Source organism: Sminthopsis crassicaudata, chromosome 4 (assembly GCF_048593235.1).
Source record: "Sminthopsis crassicaudata isolate SCR6 chromosome 4, ASM4859323v1, whole genome shotgun sequence".
Taxonomy (NCBI): Eukaryota; Metazoa; Chordata; class Mammalia; order Dasyuromorphia; family Dasyuridae; genus Sminthopsis; species Sminthopsis crassicaudata.
The window spans coordinates 10694448-10713413 of NC_133620.1; the positions used below are offsets into that span (position 1 = coordinate 10694448).

Here is an 18966-nt window from a genome sequence, read left to right on the forward strand (position 1 = left end):
TTGTTGAAGTATATAATGATCTCCTGCTCCTGCTCATTTCATTCAACATCAGTTCATGTAAGTCTCTCCAGGCCTTTTTGAAATCATCTACAAATTTTATTTCAATGTGGAAAATGTATTTCTCTGTGATAACCTCGAAGATGGTGGATTTTTCCTTAATGTTGGACTCAGTCTTGTTCATCATCACATTGTACCCAATAAGAAGAGAAATAAAGTACAACCTGAGGATCTTTACTGACACAGACTTGCAGCTCTATTCCTTTGGCCTTGGAGTGTCTGAATTTAGGGAGAAAATGTTTCTCCCAAACTCAAGATTTCTCATATTTGTGTTCTTTTCCACAAGATCAGTGTGTACCTTGTAAAAGGTATCAAACCAAGTGGGCCTGTTTAACAATGTCCTAGAGCTTAGGAGCCTGGAGCAGTCTGCTTGCACAGGAAATAGACAGTAAAGGTTTGCTTTAGGAATGCCCCCAAGCGTACATTGACTTTGTTCTTTGCATGGACCCACAAGAGAGATTTAAGGTTGTTAAAAATTTGGAATCCTGAACGCCCAGGGCCTTTCACTATTATTGAATGAAAAGCCCTTTTAAGCCTAGCTTACGGAGATTTTGGATAATCTTAACTATTAGTTGCAGCAGGTAGGTGGTGCTACAAGGCTAGAAGATTGGACCTGGAGTCAAGAAAACTCATCTTCCCTAGTTCAAATCTGACCTCAGGCAAGTCACTTAAACCTGATGCCTCAATTTCTTTATCTGTCAAAAAAAAAAAAAATGCTGGAGAAGGAAATGGCAAACTATTTCAGTACTTTTGCCAAGAAAATTCAAAATAAGTCATAAAAAACTGGACACAATTGAAAACAAGTACCAAAGGGAGGGCTACCTTGGAATTCTTAAATAGTGGAATTTGAGGATTCTAGGATTCTTTCCCTTTATAGGAGGATGGAATTAATCACAACTTTACTATCCTGCTTACTTAGAGAAATTTACTTCTTGTATTCACAGCCATTAATCATTCTATGATAACTTTCAGTCTTTCATTCTCTCCTTCTTTCTTTCTCTCCCTCTCTCTCTCTCTCCCTTTCTCTTCTTTCCTCCCTTTCCCTTTCTCCTTCTTTCCTCCCTCTCCCTTTCTCCTTCTTCTCTTTCCTCTCCCTCTCCTCTTTCCTCTCTCTCTTCTTCCCTCCTTCCCTCCTCTTCCTCTTTCTTTCTTTCTTTCTTTCTTTCTTTCTTTCTTTCTTTCTTTCTTTCTTTCTTTCTTTCTTTCTTTCTTTCTTTCTTTCTTTCTTTCTTTCTTTCTCTCGGTTTCTCTCTCTCTCCCTCCCTCCCTCTCCCTCTCTCTCTCTCTCTCCTCCCCCCCCTTCTGTTTTGTCTATCTCCATTCTCTCCCTCTACCAAAATTTGTCATTTCTGTTTCTCATTCCCTATAGGTGATTATTCTCTGATATCTATCCCATGAGAAGAGAACTGAAGCTGCTCTCTCCAGACTTATCAAGAACCCCTCCACTGACAAACACAACGGCCTTTGGAATCAATATCCATCCAATAATCTTTACCACTATTAATGGCCTTCTCCCCTAGAAATGCCTCTGTAGGTTTTATTGGCCCTGTTCCTCTTGATTTTCCTTCTACCTGTTTAACTGATGTTTCTCAGTTTCTTTTGCTGGATCTTCATTCATTTCATGCCCAATAACTGTGGAGATCCCCCAAGGCTCTTTCATGTCCCTCTTCTCTTTTCTAGGATTCCCTATGTGTTAGGTTCTTACTAAGTGCGAATGAGATAATAAGATGTTAGGTTCTTACTAAGGGCTAAGTTGGTATTTAACAATTCTCTAGTTCACACCTTTTGGTTCCAGTTTTTAAGGGGAGTTTACCCCTTTGAACTTCTGAGGAGGAGTTTACACAACCTTGAAAAGGAGCAAGTTCATTGGTTGAAGTATTTTTCCCACAAGCCCCTGAGTTATCCCATGCCCATTCTCTGGGAGGATAAAAGAAGCAACATTGGGCCTGGAGAAGTAATGTCTGGGCCAGAGTTGGGACTGCGGCCTGGAGGAAGAATCTGGATTGGGGAAGGACAAGAGCTGGAGGAGATTCAGAGCCAGGATTCGGGAAGAAGAAGAAGAGGCTGGCTGGAGAAGAAAACTAAGAAACCTGCTCACAGAGGAAAAGATAATACAGAAAGGAAAGCTTCTCCCAGAGAAGGATTACAACTGAAAGATGATCAGAACCTCACAACTATTGATCAGAGTAATGCAAATTAAGATAACTACACACCTCTCAGATTGACTAAAATGACAGGAAAAGATAATGATAAATATTGGAGGGGATGTAGGAAAACTGGGACACTGATACATTGTTGGTGGAATTGTGAAGTGGCCCAACCATTCTGGAGGGCAATTTGGAACTATGCCCAAAGGACTATCAAACTGTGCATACCCTTGGATCCAGCAGTGTCTTTAATAAGTCTGTATCCCAAAGAGATCACAAAAAAGGGAAAAGGATCCACATTGTAAAAATGTGGCATTTTTTTGGTAGCCGTGGCAAGGAACTGGAAGCTGAGTAACTACTATCTGAATCTAGAGAAAGAATTTGATAAATAAAAGTGTGGATAAAATAAATTTACGTGTGTGTGTGTGTGTGTGTATGTGTGTGTGTGTGTGTGTGTGTGTGTGTGTGTGTGTGTGTGTAATGGTGGCCATCTCTAAGGCAGGGATGGAGGGAAGGAAAGAAGAAAAAAAGAAATGTACATGATAAGTTTATTATATTTGAAATGAATAGCAAGTTGTGAATAGTAGATTTGTATGTGTAAAATGGTCTTTTTATTGTATTCTGTTATAGAAATGTGTAACATGCTGTTGTCTCCAGAAGCTGCCAATCACTCTCTGGGAGGAGATCTGCTGTGTCAACTCAAATCTCTCGGACAGATTCTTCTTCCTGTAGAGAGCCGACTTCCCTTCTTGCAGAGAGCTGTGTCAAGCCTGGTGTAGAGCAGAGACTTCTCCTATCTCTGGAGTGCTGTCCTCTTTTATCCTCCCAGAGAATGGGTGTGGGATAATGCAAGGGCTTCTGGGAAGAAGTACTCCAACCAATAAACTTGCTCTTCTTAGAATTCTTAAGCTGTAAACTCCCTTTAAAGGCCCAAACCAAAGGTCTGAGCCAGAGAACTATCAAGTCAACCTGAGTTCTCACCTTGTAATTGTCCAGACAACCTGAGTTCTCACCTTGTCACTGTCCAGACAAACTGAGTTCTCACCTAGTAATCCTAACAGAAATGCTTATTTTATTGATAAATTTTGCAAAAAAGCAAGTGTTATCTAGAGCACAGAGAAGGGAAGAGGCTTGTATAGGATCTTCCAGACAGTATGTGACAGGGGCAACATTTGAACCCAGGCCTTTGTGGTTCTTAGACTCACCCTCTATCTACTATGTAATACCTAGTATGTGCTTGCTAAATGAATATATGGATTTCTTTCCTACCCTCAAAATACCACATGGGAACCTACCTCTCCCACCCCAGTGTGGGCCAGCCAATAACAAAAAGTAGTTTCTTGCCACACAACTGAACGAAAGGAGGTGGAGGCTCCATTTATTCTTACAAAGAATGGTTCCAAAATTACTAAGTGAGTATCAAGTAGGAGTCCAGAATGAATGAGTACTCACTCTCCCAAAGCACACCACCCACTGGCCTTCACACACAAGGCCACACTTTACAATTCTAATGTAATGATTTATAAGGCTGCCCTTCAAATCAAACAAGCTCCTCATGTCCCCAGTGCCAGTTGTAGTCATTGTGGACTGAACTTCAAGATTCTTAACTTGCCCTTTGTGGTTCATGGTCAGAAGACAACGAAAGCATTTGTGAAGTAAATAAAGAGTATTTGCTAGTCACAGAGGGCACTGTCCAGTCCTAGGATTCTGAAGTTTAAAATCCAGTCATCAATAAAGAAATATTTCTTATGCATATTCTGTGTGTCCAACTGAGCACTATGCTAAGAGCTAAACATACAAAGACAAAAGTGAAATAATCCTTCATAGTGTATGTGTGTGTGTGAGAAAAAGAGAGAGCGAGAGAGAGAGAAAGAGGAAGAGAGAGAGAGAGAGAGAGAGAGAGAGAGAGAGAGAGAGAGAGAGAAACAGAGAGAGAGAGAGAAACAGAGAAAGAGAGAGACAGAGACAGAGACAGAGAGACAGAGACAGAGAGAGAGAGAAACAGAGAAAGAGAGAGACAGAGACAGAGAGAGAGAGAGAGAGAGAGAGAGAGAGAGAGAGAGAGAGAGAGAGAAACAGAGAGAGACAGAGACAGAGAGAGAGAGACAGAGAGACAGAGACAGAGAGAGAGAGAGAGAGAGAGAGAGAGAGAGAGAGACAGAGACAGAGACAGAGAGAGAGAGACAGAGAGAGAGGCAGAGAGAGGAGACAGAGAGAGAGACAGAGAAACAGAGAGAGAGGAGAGAGAGGAGAGAGGAGAGAGCAGAGAGGAGAGAGAGAGAGAGAGAGAGAGAGAGAGAGAGAGAGAGAGAAGAGAGAGAGAGAGAGAGAGAGACAGAGAGAGACAGAGAGAGAGAGAGAGAGAGAGAGAGAGAGAGGAGAGACAGAAAGAGAGACAGAGACAGAGACAGAGAGAGAGACAGAGACAGAGACAGAGACAGAGACAGAGAGAGAGAGACAGAGACAGAGACAGAGAGAGAGAGAGAGAGAGAGAGAGAGAGAGAGAGAGAGAGAGAGAGAGAGAGAGAGAGGGAATTCATTAGTAATAATAGGGGTGATTGAGGAATTGATTCAATTAACACTTTTCTTACCTTTATTTAGAATATGGACATTCCTTTTCTGGCTCTGCTTGCTGAGCTGGGCCACCCGTGCCTGAGATGTCCTTTCCTCCTGAATCAGCCTTCTGCCCCTCCAGCTCACCTTATCTCACTGGAGCCTCTATTTTGGACCCTCTTTTATATGTTGCTTTCACAGCAGACTTTCTTTTTGCTTGGATTTATATTTCCAGGGCTTAGCACAGTGTCGAATATATAGTAAACATGTACTAAATGTGTGTGTGTGATCCTTGATTATCAAAAGGTCACTTGCATGGAACTCTCTTCCCTTGGTAGAGACCGATTACTTAATACCCTGAACCTGTGTGAGGGGCAATTAGGGGCTAGAGAAAAGAGATCTGAGTGCTTTTGATTTACAGCTTTAAGAGGGAAGATGGGCCATCCAACTTCTCTTCAAATCCCTGAAGGGAAAGAAAAACACTGGGAAGGACATACACAAACACACTGGGGACATAAATATAAAAAGCACAACAATTTACACTTTAATAAGAACGTTCCAGAGAGCTTAGGAAATGGTGTCTAGAACAAGAATATTTGGTCTAAGCAGTCATGGGGATTGGGTAGAGAGCCAAAGGATGGGGAGATGGTTACAATCTCCCCAATAATAATGGCAGAATTGAATGGAATATTCTTCCCAGAATAAGAGACAAAAAGCAGAGGGTAGAGGGAAGGAGAGGGAGGGAGGGAAGCACAATACATGGCAGCAGGACAGAAGGCAACATGCTGGCACTTGCTAGGTCCTGGTGCCCTAGTGGATGACCGGATGGGAAGAAACACGAGTGTGTGTGTGTGTGTGTGTGTGTGTGTGTGTGTGTGTGTGTGTGTGTGTGTGTGTTGGCAGTCCCTTTCATGCTCCTATCCCCAGCTTGTTACACAAGAGATTTGGGGAATTTCCTCTTGGGTGAGCCCTGAGATTCTCTTGATTGAGCCAACTTATCTTCTTTACAAGGGGAGAGCTCATTTACTGTGTAGTCTGATCTGTATTCTTCGGGACATCCTTTCTTTCATTTCTCTTTTGCTGACAACTTGGATAAATGGATTTCTTTGCTATTTATTGTGTATATTCATTGTGGAACAAGCATTTGGTGGGAAGAGTCAAGCCTTGGATAGAGAGCTTGGGGTCCTTATTTCCCACCAGTGGGGTAGTGATCAGGAACTTCGCTTGAACCTAATTGTTATAGACCTGATGTTAACCAATGCCCCTTCTCTCTGAGGGAAGGACTCTAACTATAACCTCCTATTTCCCTTTCTGATAGGAATCAATCTCAGGGTTGGAGAAGGAGACTAGATAATTATTTTTGCCTCCCTGTGAGCTATATCTAGACAGACCCTCCTGGGTGCACATAACCTATGTAAGCAAACCAAAAGGGGCAACTACACAAAGGCCTTATGTATACAAAACCATGGTCCTCCTCTCTTCAAATTATAGAGTTCTTTATTGGGTATCTCCACTGTCTCCCTTATTTTGCAGATTAGAAATGGATAGGACTCTCAACTGAGAGTCAAGAAGCCCTAAATTTGAATCCTGCCTTGATAGTTGCTTACTTTGTGCTTGACCAAGCCACTTAAACTCTCTTGGCCCTAGTTTCCTCATCAACAAACCAAGAGGGTTGAATTGGGAAGGCTCTGATTTCCCTTCCATCTATCAATCTCTGATACAATAATACCTTGAAGGTTAAAACACTTGCAGTGATTTCTGAGTCAGTTCTTCTTTCTTTCCATAATCCTGCCCCATCACTGCTCACCTCCCCTCACCCAGGAAGGATGATTTTTTTAGATCCTTCTTGACTTTTATTGTTGTTGAATTGACTTTCAGTTGTGTCAAATTCATCATGATCTCTTTTGGGGTTTTCTTGGCAAAGATACTAAAGTGATTTATCATTTCTTTCTCCAGCTCATTTTATAGACAAGGGGACTGAGGAAAACAAGGTAAAGTGACTTGCCCAGGATCATACATTAGTGAATGTCTGATCCAGATTTGAATTTAGGACATTGAGTATTCTGGACTCCAGATCTGGCACTCTATCCACTTCACCACCTTAGTTGACATCTCCTTGGATTATAGGATAGTTAATCCACTCACTTTGGGGACTTTATTTAGGAAGAACTACCTGGATTGAGAGTGGAGGCATTAAAACTCATCTTCACTATCTCACCAATCGCAGATGCTCAAATACTGTCCCTTCCCATCCAGCCATCCACTAGGGCACCAGAACCTAGCATATGCCAGCATGTTGCCTTCTGCCCTGCTGCCATGCATTGTCCTTTCCTCTACCCTCTTCTTTTTGTCTCTTAATCTGGGAAGAATATTCCATTCAATTCTGCCATTATTATTGGGGAGATTGTAACCATCTTCCATCCTTTGGCTCACCTCCCAATCCCTGTGACTGCTTAGACCAAATATTCTTATTCTGGAGACCATTTCTTAAGCTTTTTGGAATGCCCTTATTAAAGTGTAAATTCCTTGTGGGCAGATACTGTTGTGCTTTTATATTTATGTTCCCAGTGCTTGGTACACAGTAAAGACTTACTCAGTGCTTGTTGGTTATAACACTGAGGTCAAATTTAGAAATGTGGATTAACAAAGAGTGGCAGCCAGTCAGGAAGGTCAGTGAGCAAGGTCATGAAAGGCTTGGACCTCAGTTTCCTTAATGGTAAAAGTAAAAAATTGGAAAAACAAAACAAAACAAAAAAAAAACCCCAAAAACAAAAACAAACAAACAAAAACACCTGATCTCTAAGGTTTTTGGTCCAAGTAACTATTTGCTTACACAATGTCCTGAGTAGGGTTGACAAACAATTCTTGGAAAGTGCAAATCATAGAATCTCAAGGATGGAAGGAATCTTGCACTAGAAGCCCATGTAGAACACCCATCTCTGACACTGAATGTATGCCATATCTAAAAATAGTCCTCCCAAATTTACCAAAAGACTCTGATAAATCAGAAAGAAGCTTAAAAATTATTTTGTCCAACTTTCCTCATTTACAGATAGGGCCCCCAAGGCCTCGGCCCTAAACTGAGGCCCGAATGGATCAAATTAAAGTATCCTAGATCATATATGGAACCAATTCTACCAAGCTGATTCTAATTCTGCACTAAATTAGCACAGTCTCTGGCACATAGTAGACACAATAGATATTTACTGACTATTGAGTTGTCTACTAGTCACTTCCTAATCTTGTTTATCTTTTTTTTTTTTGCCTCGATACCACCAGCACCCCCTTCCCATGAATGTAATGCTTTCCTTCCTCACCTCTTCCTCCAATTCCTAAGCTTCCTTTAAGCCTCAGCTCAAGTATCCGTCCATACCCAGAAGCTGTTAATGCTTTCTCTTTTCAAATTACTCTTCAATTGATCTGTCACATCAAAGTAGAATGTAAAGAAACCCCATCAAGACACTTTTTTTCCTTTTTATGTTTCTTAGCACTGTGTGTGAAACACAGCAAACATAAATATTTATTGAATATTGGCAATGACTTATGGAAGCGGGCCTTTGGGGCAGATGCGTCCTTATTGGTCTTTCTATTGCATCTCTCTGTCCATTCCATCCACCATTCATCTGTCAACTTATCTTAGGTTTGACTTGATTACCTCTTTAGTAGCTCCCCATTACCTTGAAGAGCTAATAGAAAACCTTCTGTTTGGCCTTTAAAGCCCTTTCCAATCTGCTACCTTTTTCTTCTTCTTAAATCTTATTTTTTTCCATACACTCTTTGAAACGATGCCATTGACCTTCTCGTCATTAATGGAACAAGACACGCCAGCCCCTGATGGGGCATCTTCTCTAATCAGCCCCAATTCTGAGAACTGCCTCCCTCTTCAGTTCTACCTCTTGCATACTCTGGCTTCCTTCAAACTTAAAAAAAATCCTATCTTTTAAAGAAAAAAAGAACCGTCCCTGATCTCCTTTCATGTGCACAATTGCCATCTCTCTCTCATTTATCACCAATTTCTCTTTCCTACAATTTAATCCTATGTAGTCATTTGCATGTTGGCTCAATTATTTGATTGTGAGCTCTTTGAGAATAAGGATTGTTTTTCCCTTATTTTATATCTTTGGCACTTAGCACAGAACCTATCACATGGTAGACATTTAACAAATTCTTAGTGAACTGTTGAACAATGCACAATTTCCCCAGAGAATTTCCCCAGAAATTCCCTCTGGAATTTCCTTACCCCTGAAGAACCCTCTGTAACCATCCTCAGGGCTGATCATCCAGTAGTGTCCCCCTAGACTCTAGAAGAGCCTCTCATTCAGCCTGGCAGAAATGGGGTACAACTGGTACCAGGGTTATTCTGACAATATCACAAAAAGGCTGTCTAGTGCTGGCCCAGGTAAAAAAAAAAGCCCAACTACCACAGTCAGGTAAAGTCAAGGACTCTGCCTTTGGAAGCATCTACCAGCAATTTAATCTTGTTCCTCTAACTTCCAAATTGCAGGAGAAAGTGGCCGTGGTTTTATTTGTCCTTAATTATCCTTTCCTATGTGTAATGTGTGTGTGTGTGTCTATGTGTTACAGCATTACAGAATTTGGGGGATAGTGGAGGCCCCAGGGGACATTTAGGCCCTTCCCCTTTGCAATATATCCAACCAGTACTCCTCTAGACCAGGCTCACAGTAAGGGTGAGCCTACTACAGCAGACCCAGACATACCACACTGGACCTGCAAATTCTGACTTCCAAGATCAGATCAGGTGTCCCAGAGAGCACAAAGACCACAGTCTTTGGTAGTCCTTTTTGTTGAATTCACTCTTTCACCCATTTATTGAGATAATTTCTATTAGATCAGTGGCAGAGTTTTCCTTTGCTTTCAGCATGAAGGTAAACACAGCAAATCTCATTCAAATATAAATTCCCATGGCTTTCAGGACAAAGAGGAACTATTCATAAATTTTTAGCTGTTAGTCCATTGAGAGTTTGTAAGTTCAGACACTCATTAAGGGGAGTTTGTTTACAGATTCTGATCTGAGAAAGTCAAATACAGTTGAGGGATCCATCATTAAAAGACTTTGGGAGAAACCCCCCAATTTTCTGTTTCTTTCATATTCTTGACTATATACCACTATTCTGAATATGTATTTTAATTGGATGATAATCAATTAATGGAAACTCTCATACAAGGAACCATAATTTCTGCTTGTCACAGAAAGGAAACAAATGTAGCACAAAATCTTTTATTTCTTTCCCTGTAGACAGTGCCTTAAAACCTCTTCACCATGAGCATCAGATGCAGTTTGTGTTTCTGATGGATTAATGTGAGCATGTTTAGAACCAGCCCCTTGGAGATGGTGACAAGAATAGATCAAGTCTGGGAAATCCTCATCCATGTCTCCAATAATTGTTATATTAAGAAATGGTCCCAGGGGTAATAGAATGCACAGTGGATAGAGCTCTGGCTCTGAAGGTGAAGATCAGACACTTAGCACTTACTAGTTGTGTGATTCTGGGCAAGTCATGTGAGCTCAATTGCCACACACACACTGAAGAAATAAATAAATGAGGGAGGGAGGGAGGGAGGGAGAGAGGGAGGAAGGGAAGGAGGGAAGGAAGGAGGGAAGGAAGGAAGGAAGGAAGGAAGGAAGGAAGGAAGGAAGGAAGGAAGGAAGGAAGGAAGGAAGGAAGGAAGGAAGGAAGGAAGGAAGGAAGGAAGGAAGGAAGGAAGGAAGGAAGGAAGGAAGGAAGGAAGGAAGGAAGGAAGGAAGGAAGGAAGGAAGGAAGGAAGGAAGGAAGGAAGGAAGGAAGGAAGGAGGGAAGGAGGGAGGGAGGGAGGGAGGAAGGAGGGAAGGAGGGAAGGAGGGAGGGAGGAGGGAGGAAGGAGGGAGGGAGGGAGGGAAGGGAAGGAAGGGAAGAAAAAGAAGGAAGGGAAGGAAGGAAGGAAGGAAGGAGGGAAGGAGGGAGGGAGGGAAGGAAGGAAAGGAGGGAAGGGAAAAAAAGATAAATAGTCCAATAATTCAAAGTTTTAAGGATAAAAACGGAGGTTGAGATGTCATCTTGTCTAATCCCCAACTTTATAAATGTGGAAACTAAGGACCATGGAGAGAAAATAATTAACCTAAGATTATACAGGCAATTAGGAGCATAGCAAGAATTCAAGGAAAGACACTAATTCTGGATCCCAAAGTTTGTTTGTTTTTTCCCTGTAACTGCCAAATAACTGAGCATCAAGTGCCTGGCACATAGTATACACTCAATAAATGTTTGTTTGACTGATTGATTAAATATCATGATTGTGTGTAGGTAGTTACTGAGCTCCAGGAGCCTTACCATAACTTCTAGCTAAGCTTTATAGAAAATGCTGTCCCACTTAGACTGCTCTATCTTGCATAAGGCCCTGCTTTGATGGCTCATGATACAAGATTATCTATCACTAGAATTCTCTTCCTCTTAGAAACAAGGAAGAAATTATGGCAGGGTTTAGAAACAAGTATAAAGATTTCAGAGGAGACCAAAAGCTACTGATTTAGAGGGTCCTAGTAATAAATCAGTGGCTTTTTACAAGTGACCCATTGTATGTCCACTGGGCATGTTTGTTTCTTAACTCCAAATTCCATGTCACAGATTCCAAGTTTTTTTCTTTATATCAATCCATGTAATCAAATAATCATGCCCATGAAAATTTTTTTTTCCCCCTCCAAACATACTTCCACATTTATCATGCTGCACAAGAAAAGTTAGATCAAAAGGGAAAAGATGAGAAAAAAAAAAAGCAAGGAAACAATAACAACAAAGACGAAAATACTATTGTTATCCACATTCAGTCCCACAGCCCCTTCTCTCTGGATGTAGATGACTCTCTCGATCACATGTCTATTGGAATTGGTCTGAATCACCTCATTGTTGAAGAGACAAGTTCATATGAAATGATTTTTCATGCAGGCAATCAAATTGGCAATCAAGAAATATTTTCTGATGGTGGAAAATAAGGCTGGGCTATTTATTGACTATGTGGCCTAAGAGAAATCACTTCATCTCTCTGGGCCTCCACTTCCTCTTGTGTAAAATATTGGGGCTAGCCTTGGATCATCTCTCAAGTGTCCACAACCCACAGCTTGAAATCCTCTGACATGATTAATTTTTTTATTAGAATACAAAGGATAATTCTTCGAGCTAGAAAAGTCCTTAGAGGTCATTCACTTCAATTCCCACATTTTGCAGACTTGACCAAAGACACATAGGGACTGAGAAAATTCCAACGCACAGAATCCCGACACATCCATTCTCTCTCTACTACACAATATTCATATTGAAGATGAAAAAAAAATTGTAAGTGACTTGTTCAAGTTTTTGTGATGAACAGACAATGGGCAACCCAACCTGAGTCTTCTCTGCTCAGTATTCAAGCAATGGCCGCAACTCTACAAAATAGTCCACGGTTCAAAACAGCAAGCTGAAAACAATGATATATTGATTCTTTTGCACTGCATTCTGTCAGTAGGTTCATAAGATCAAGAACTGAAGGGCTTTCAGAGGTCTAGGTTCAATTCTCACATTCTACACTGGAAGAAGCTGAGGTTCAGAGAAGTCAAATATCTTGTCGATGGTTGCACAGGTAACAGGCATCATAAGCAAGATTTGGGCAGCTACATTCTCAGACTCCAAAGCCAGTGCTTGCTTCCGCAGGTAGGATAAGGATCATCCAAAATAGGGGGAGGGGGGATTTGTGGTACTATCAACAAGTATTTTCAGTACTGTCATTCTACTAAGTAACATCATTCTACTATACTAGAGCCTAGATTTGGTTCCCAATGTAATATACTTCTTTTTAATCCAGCATATAAACTCAACTCACAAAAAAAGAGTTGCTAGGACTGAATTTGATAAATATTAATGGGAAAGAAAAAATTAGGTTCATCTCACATGTGTGTGCTCATCCAATGTCTTCTTTCAGAAGCATGCATAGAAATGGAGCTGGTGGTGAACACTTCCCATCAAAACAAAACAACCAAAACTCTTGGAATTGTTTCTAGGAGGAACAAGGCTTATGGGGTTTTGATTTGTGAATTGCATCATGACAATATTTATAATACAATAAAGCTTTATACATTTTCTCTTTTCTCTCATCATGGTAAGACGTATTTACAAAATCATGGATTTAAAGATGTAAGGGAACTCAGAAGCCATTTTGGTTCAACCCCATTTCCAGGTGGATAAACTGAAGACCAAGGACTAATACTTTTAGGATCATAAATAGGACTTGATTCCAGATTTCTCATTCAACTCTCCTGTACTATACTTTTAAAAATTTCGTACCTTCCAGTTCAGACCTTTGATTTTGTGGGGAAATATTTTCAAGTGTAGAAAATGTTGTTCTTTCTTTCTCTTCTCAAAAGATCTTGGAATTTGTGACATTTTAATCTTTAAATCTGGCAACACTACAATCTCCAAAGTGTCAAAGTTGTAGGTGACCCAAAATATAACGAAGGTGTGAGTATGCTTCCGAATTTATCTGCATGCAAGGCACATAACAGAATTAATGCAGGAAAAGCATATTTAGAAAATGAGATGGAGCACTCGTGTAGTAAGAGCAAGGGAAGAGGACTTCACTGGTGGCCATGGAATGGAAATCGATCAAGAGGATGCCTTTAGTATGTTGAGGAGATCCTTGAGGGAGGAGGCACAGGAGGACATTGACAACAATCCCACAGACTGACAAAGAGAGGGGTGGGTTGGGCTCCATACAGTTCACACAGACAAATGTCAACTCCACAATGATGAAGTCACTGATCCATTGAAGCCAAAGTTTTCAGAGAAACCATTATAGCAGCAAGCAACGTGGAGACACAGATAATGGTGTTACACAGTTAGGTCACATATCACGTTTTCCGTTATTTTCTGCGTTTTGGCAGAACAGGTCTGAAATTGAGGCATGTAAGAAACAAATGTCTTACTAACTGATGCCCCCAAGTGAAGGTTTGTTTCTACAAAGGGATGTAAGCCTGAACAACTGTCCTGAAGTACTCCTACATCTGTGAATAAACTGTGGGCAGGGAGAGGACACATCACTCCTGAAGTTTCAGTCAAAAAAATGTCATTTTCCTTCTTGGTTGTTGAAGTGATCCCTAAATAGTAAACAGGCCTCTGGGCACTGTTCTCTTCATGGAAGTTTTTGTCTTGATCTGATAGTTCAGAAGAACTATCTGAGAATGGAAAACGGGAAGGTCTTGTGTTTGGATGTTGATCTGATAATATCAAAATGGCCTGAGTCTCTATCTCCCATGAACTACCAGAGAAAGACCCTTTTAACAGGGAATTTTTTATTGATAAACATCTGCTGAAGGAGCTGTTTAGACTCTTTTGCTGATTATCTAGCGTACTTGATTTAGAGTTATTCAAAAGTACAGCGTATTTCACAGATTGTTTGCTCTGCTCACTGACTGTCCTACAACCACCACTCTGGGCGAGATGGGTATTAGTGATGTGGTCACCAGGACAAACAGAATCCTCCTCAGGCTCTGGGTCACAAAAGGAGAGTCCAAGAGCTGGTACCATGTTCTTCTCCTCTTCACCTTTCCATGCTCTTTCCACGGTTAGATCTTCTGAAACTGGTTCAGGCTCCAGAAGAAAAGGAGCAAATGTGACAGCTCTTGTGCACTTGATAAAAAGGTGCTCAAAAGTTTCAGGCTAAAAAAAAAAGACACATTTTTTATGGTCATCAATGATTTTGGAATTTTTTTTTGCATACTAAATCCTTCTTTAAGATGGATAAATATAAGGACCAATGAGGAAGAAAAGATGGGGATTTCAAATTGACCATGATAATTGTGAAGTGAGATATGTCAGAAACATAATACATGAAAATGTTATTGGTCATGTAGAATTTGCTAGGATGTATTAGAGTGTATTATATTATCCCTAAAACTAATTGTGTGAAGCATAAAAACTACAATTTTCTAACATAACTTAAGGCAAAGACAGATTAAAAATGGAAAGTAACAATTTTATAAGAAGTGAGGAAAAACAAATGGTAAAGGAAAAAAAAAATTATATATCACCTATTCTGTCCCCACTATCTTAGTCTTTGTAAATCCAAGACCTAACATAGTATGTCACACATAAAATAAATTTGATTAGATTTGATTAGGTTGGGTTTGGTTGTATCAGGATTTGTTTTGGTGGAGTAGATTGGGTTGGGTTGGGTTTTACTAAAATGACTTTTATTGTGTTGTGGTAGATAAGATTGGGTTGGGTTGATCTGGATTGGATTAGCTTGAGCTAGATAGCCCAACGTAACTTCTGAATAGAACATTAATAAGGTTTTCATTGATAATGATATTGGTAAGACAGAAAAAACACAGATGTATAAATAAACAATTACTGATTTCCTTATGAAAAACTTAGTTTACAAACTTACATGCAAGGCGTTATGAGGAATGGAGACAAAAAAAAAACCACAAGACATCAAGCACAACAAATGGATTTTGTTTATCACAACAAATCAAATGGATGTTACATCATAACAAAAATCCTGCCAAGAGAGGTGAAAATCAGTGATCTATATACGAAGTTAATTTTGATAGCCACTGGGAATTGGTATATGACTTAAAAGTAAGTGAAAACTAGAGAGCATTGTGGATATATCACATTAAAAAATAACACAGGTTGCTGACATGGCTTAGAAAATACATACAATGCTACTATGAAACACTCTAGCAATGGAAATGGCAACTGTCCAATTTACTTCTCCCTGTGAATTTACATTCAACTGTCTGATTGAATGACCAACAAATGACCTACTAAAAATGACATCAAATACATCATATATATTTTAAAATCCATTTGACTATTAAATTGGAGAGATCACTGCTTTGAAAATAGATGAGATATATATATATATAAAACTGAGCACACTGGATATGGATTCTGATTATAGAGATATGATTGAAGTAAGCTAAAAACAACCTTGGGAACACTTTTCCCCTATCATTTTATAAGCATGACATACACAGAAAAATCATCATCAAGCTTCTCATCTTCCTGGCCGACACTTGCTGTGATGTTGTGTGAAATATTCAGATCTTCATTTGCTCACTGAGTTGTTTGCTCAGCTTCTTCCTAATATTTCTGCTTTCATGCAGAAAATGGTTTTAAGATTAACATGCAGATAGGAATTATGGCCCTAAAATGATTGGAATGTATATCCCTCTTAGTATTCAGGTGGTATTTATATTCCAGTTTTGCAAAGAAATTATTCAAGAAGGAAGCCTTTATGTTGCTTATTGATGCCTGTCACTATATAAAATATTGAGAAGTTCATCTACATTGTCTCACTAGTTATTCCATGACTTTTCATCGGTTTTAACTAAGAATATTTTTTTCAGATCCAGATTTATTGCAGTCTTTAAATAACATTTTTTATGACCTTTTGTTTTTTTTTGTTTTTCCCACAAAAACAATAGAATGTAAGCTTCTTGAGGACAAGGTCTATTTTGCTTTTGGATTTCTAACCTCAATGACAGTGTCAATGTCTGGAACATAGTAGGTACTTTATAACTGATTCTTAAATAAATGAATTTATTCACATTTCTTAGTATTCTACATACATGTGAGTCCCATGCACTGCACCAAACTTTTTTTTGTCATTAATTTGGTTTGGGCATTTTAAGGATCATTTCATTAAAGAGACCTGTGGTATCCATTTTCCCTGGATAATTTCAATGGTGTTTCTCTACTGGGACTCTGAGTATTTAGTGTCCATGTTTTATTGGGAACATCTGGCATCCAATGGATAAAAAGGCCTTCAAGCCTATCTGATTTAATGTTTCCATTTCATAGATAAAAAAAATCAAGTCCCCAAGAGATTATGGCTTGTACAAACTCCTATAACTGTTAAGTAACAAATAGGGAATTTGAACCCAGGTCTTATAATTCCAAATTCTGTATCTGGAATGGTCTCTAGCACAGAATAAGGATTTAATAACTGCTTGTGAGTTGATGTATTCACTCAGAAGAAGGGGTTATGAAGATTTAAGATACAATATTACAAAACAAAAACACGAAAGCAGAAATAAAAGTTATATTTTGGCTGAGTAAAGCTAGTCTATATTTAAATGATTTTGCTGTTAACTGGAATTTTAATTAGCATTTATCAAGCTTCTACTAGGTACTGAGTACCATGTATCATTCCAGGATACTATATACTACATAGAAGGATTCCATTTTAAACTATGCAACATATGTATGATTTTGTAAAAATAGAATTGCTTTTCTTCTTCTTATGTAAATAACGAACATTTTCTAACTGGGGAACTGGCCCAGTGGGTTCAGCTGGTAGTGATCAAGATTAGACTTCAAAGAACGTCCACTCTCTGATAAAATAAAAAAATGAAAAGAAAAAAAATCATTCATATTAGAAATGAAATGTCAAAGCTTTCAAATATTTCTCCTGTTTATCAGTTTTGACTTCTGGGATGTATCTTCTAATAGGATTACAGTGGGGTCCAAGGTCCCTCTTTTATTAGAATCAAAAGGTGTGGTGAAATGCAGGCTAGAAGTCCCACTTGCTTGATGGGTCCCTTAGCTTATCTAAGGGCAAAAATGGCCTAAACACCATATGCCTCAATGAAGTATGGCAACCCAAATGAATATACTAAGGAAAAATAACGGCAAAGGATAAACAGTTATAAATAGAAAATGGAGAAAATAGTCAATAAGAAGTAGCAATTTTTTTTAAGGGGGAACAAAGCATGTATAAGTTTAAAAAAAAAAAAAAAAAACATTTTCTTAGCATTTAATATATACCTGGCACTGAAATACAAATATAAAACTGAAATACTTTCTCAAGTAGCTTAATTTTAATAGTAAAATAAAACATTAGAGAAAAAATTGAAATGACTTAAAAGTGTTGTGAAGTGAGAATGCAGGAAATTAATAAATTCATGTGGGGCTTAGGAGTCTTTAAATTTTCCTAAATGAATTTTTGCACATTGGATTCTCTTAAAGGATAAAAACAACCATTATTAAGACCACTGCCCATGACCATTCAGGGTAAGCACTCTCAATTCTGCCCACTCTACTCTTCTTTCTTGAATTATCCCTCCCAAATTACAGTTAATAGCTTTAAATAGGAAAAGATATCTTACTGGAAAGCAGGGAGTGGCGCTTTTTTAGTCTTTGGTAGTAGTTAACTTGGTGACTGACACATTAGCTCACTGAACTGAACTGGTCACACATTCCAGCCCAATTAGACATCTAGCCTGTCCTCAAAAGTGAGACTTAAAGAATTAGAGGGGAAGTCTTTCATTTTATAAATAGTAAAGCCCCTTATAGATAGGGGCTTAGAGAGGTGCTTATCCAGGGTCACATTACTTATAAGTAGCCAAAGTGGGATTTGAATTCAGATCTTCTTGGCTTTATGTCCAGTGCTCTAGAGCAGTTTCTTAAACTGTGGGTTACAATCCCATGTGGGAGTCACAAAGTTATGATTCACTCTCATACGTGTTTGATTTGTATATCTCTTTTATATACCTACATAACAGGGGTCACGTAAAAAGTTCTCCAGTGAAAAGAGATCTCAAGAGGAAAATATTTAAGAAGCCCTGCTCTAGACACTCAGCTAGACTATTGGATCTCCTGCCCCCCTCTTGCATTTTTGCCGAAGCCCTGCCCATACCTGCAATAATCTGCTTTCTCATCTCTAGCTTTCCAAATCATTGTCTTCCTATTATGCTCTACTCAGGAGATGCTCCATCTCCTGATGATGCTCCTTCCTGGGCTCCCCCTGGCTGGTGGTCTTCCATCTAAACATGTTTGTGTACAGGTGGGGTGACCTCCTCAAGGGAGAGAACTGGTTTGTTTTTAAGGTTTGAGATTTTTTTGCACATAGTACTTGAATGATAATTTATTGATAGGAATAAAATAAGACATTTAGTGATGAATGATTGCAGTTCACTGAGCTCATCCTCTATGACAGGAATTCACAAATACCTGCAAAAAGGAGTACCCTAAATAGCAAATGCCCTGAGCTAGCTCTTTGGCAATTAAGCTTTTCAGATACATCAAGTGAGGTGGAAACTGATATGTCTTTTCCCTAAAGTGATCAAACTTTACTGTGTTTGGTAGATCACAAAAGCAGGTGGTTGATACTACTGATGAGACTAGTAAAAATATGACTTTTTAAATAACCAGGTGGAAAGTTAACATTAGAC

The 18966-nt window shown here is 39.3% G+C and overlaps 1 protein-coding gene across 7 annotated transcripts in view; it reads right to left on the reverse strand.

Annotated features, from left to right (window-relative positions):
- Positions 1–10749: 10749 nt before the first annotated feature.
- Positions 10750–18966, reverse strand: part of LEPR (leptin receptor) — a 130558-nt gene continuing 122341 nt past the window's right edge. For 6 of the 7 annotated variants that reach the window (XM_074265725.1, XM_074265724.1, XM_074265726.1 and 3 more), the window contains one exon: positions 10750–14443. In XM_074265725.1, coding sequence (XP_074121826.1) covers positions 13616–14443 — 828 coding nt within the window. In that variant the 3' untranslated portion in view covers positions 10750–13615. Of the gene's footprint in view, positions 14444–15220; positions 17128–18966 lie in introns of those variants that run through there. The other variant, XM_074265729.1, reaches the window with a different exon arrangement.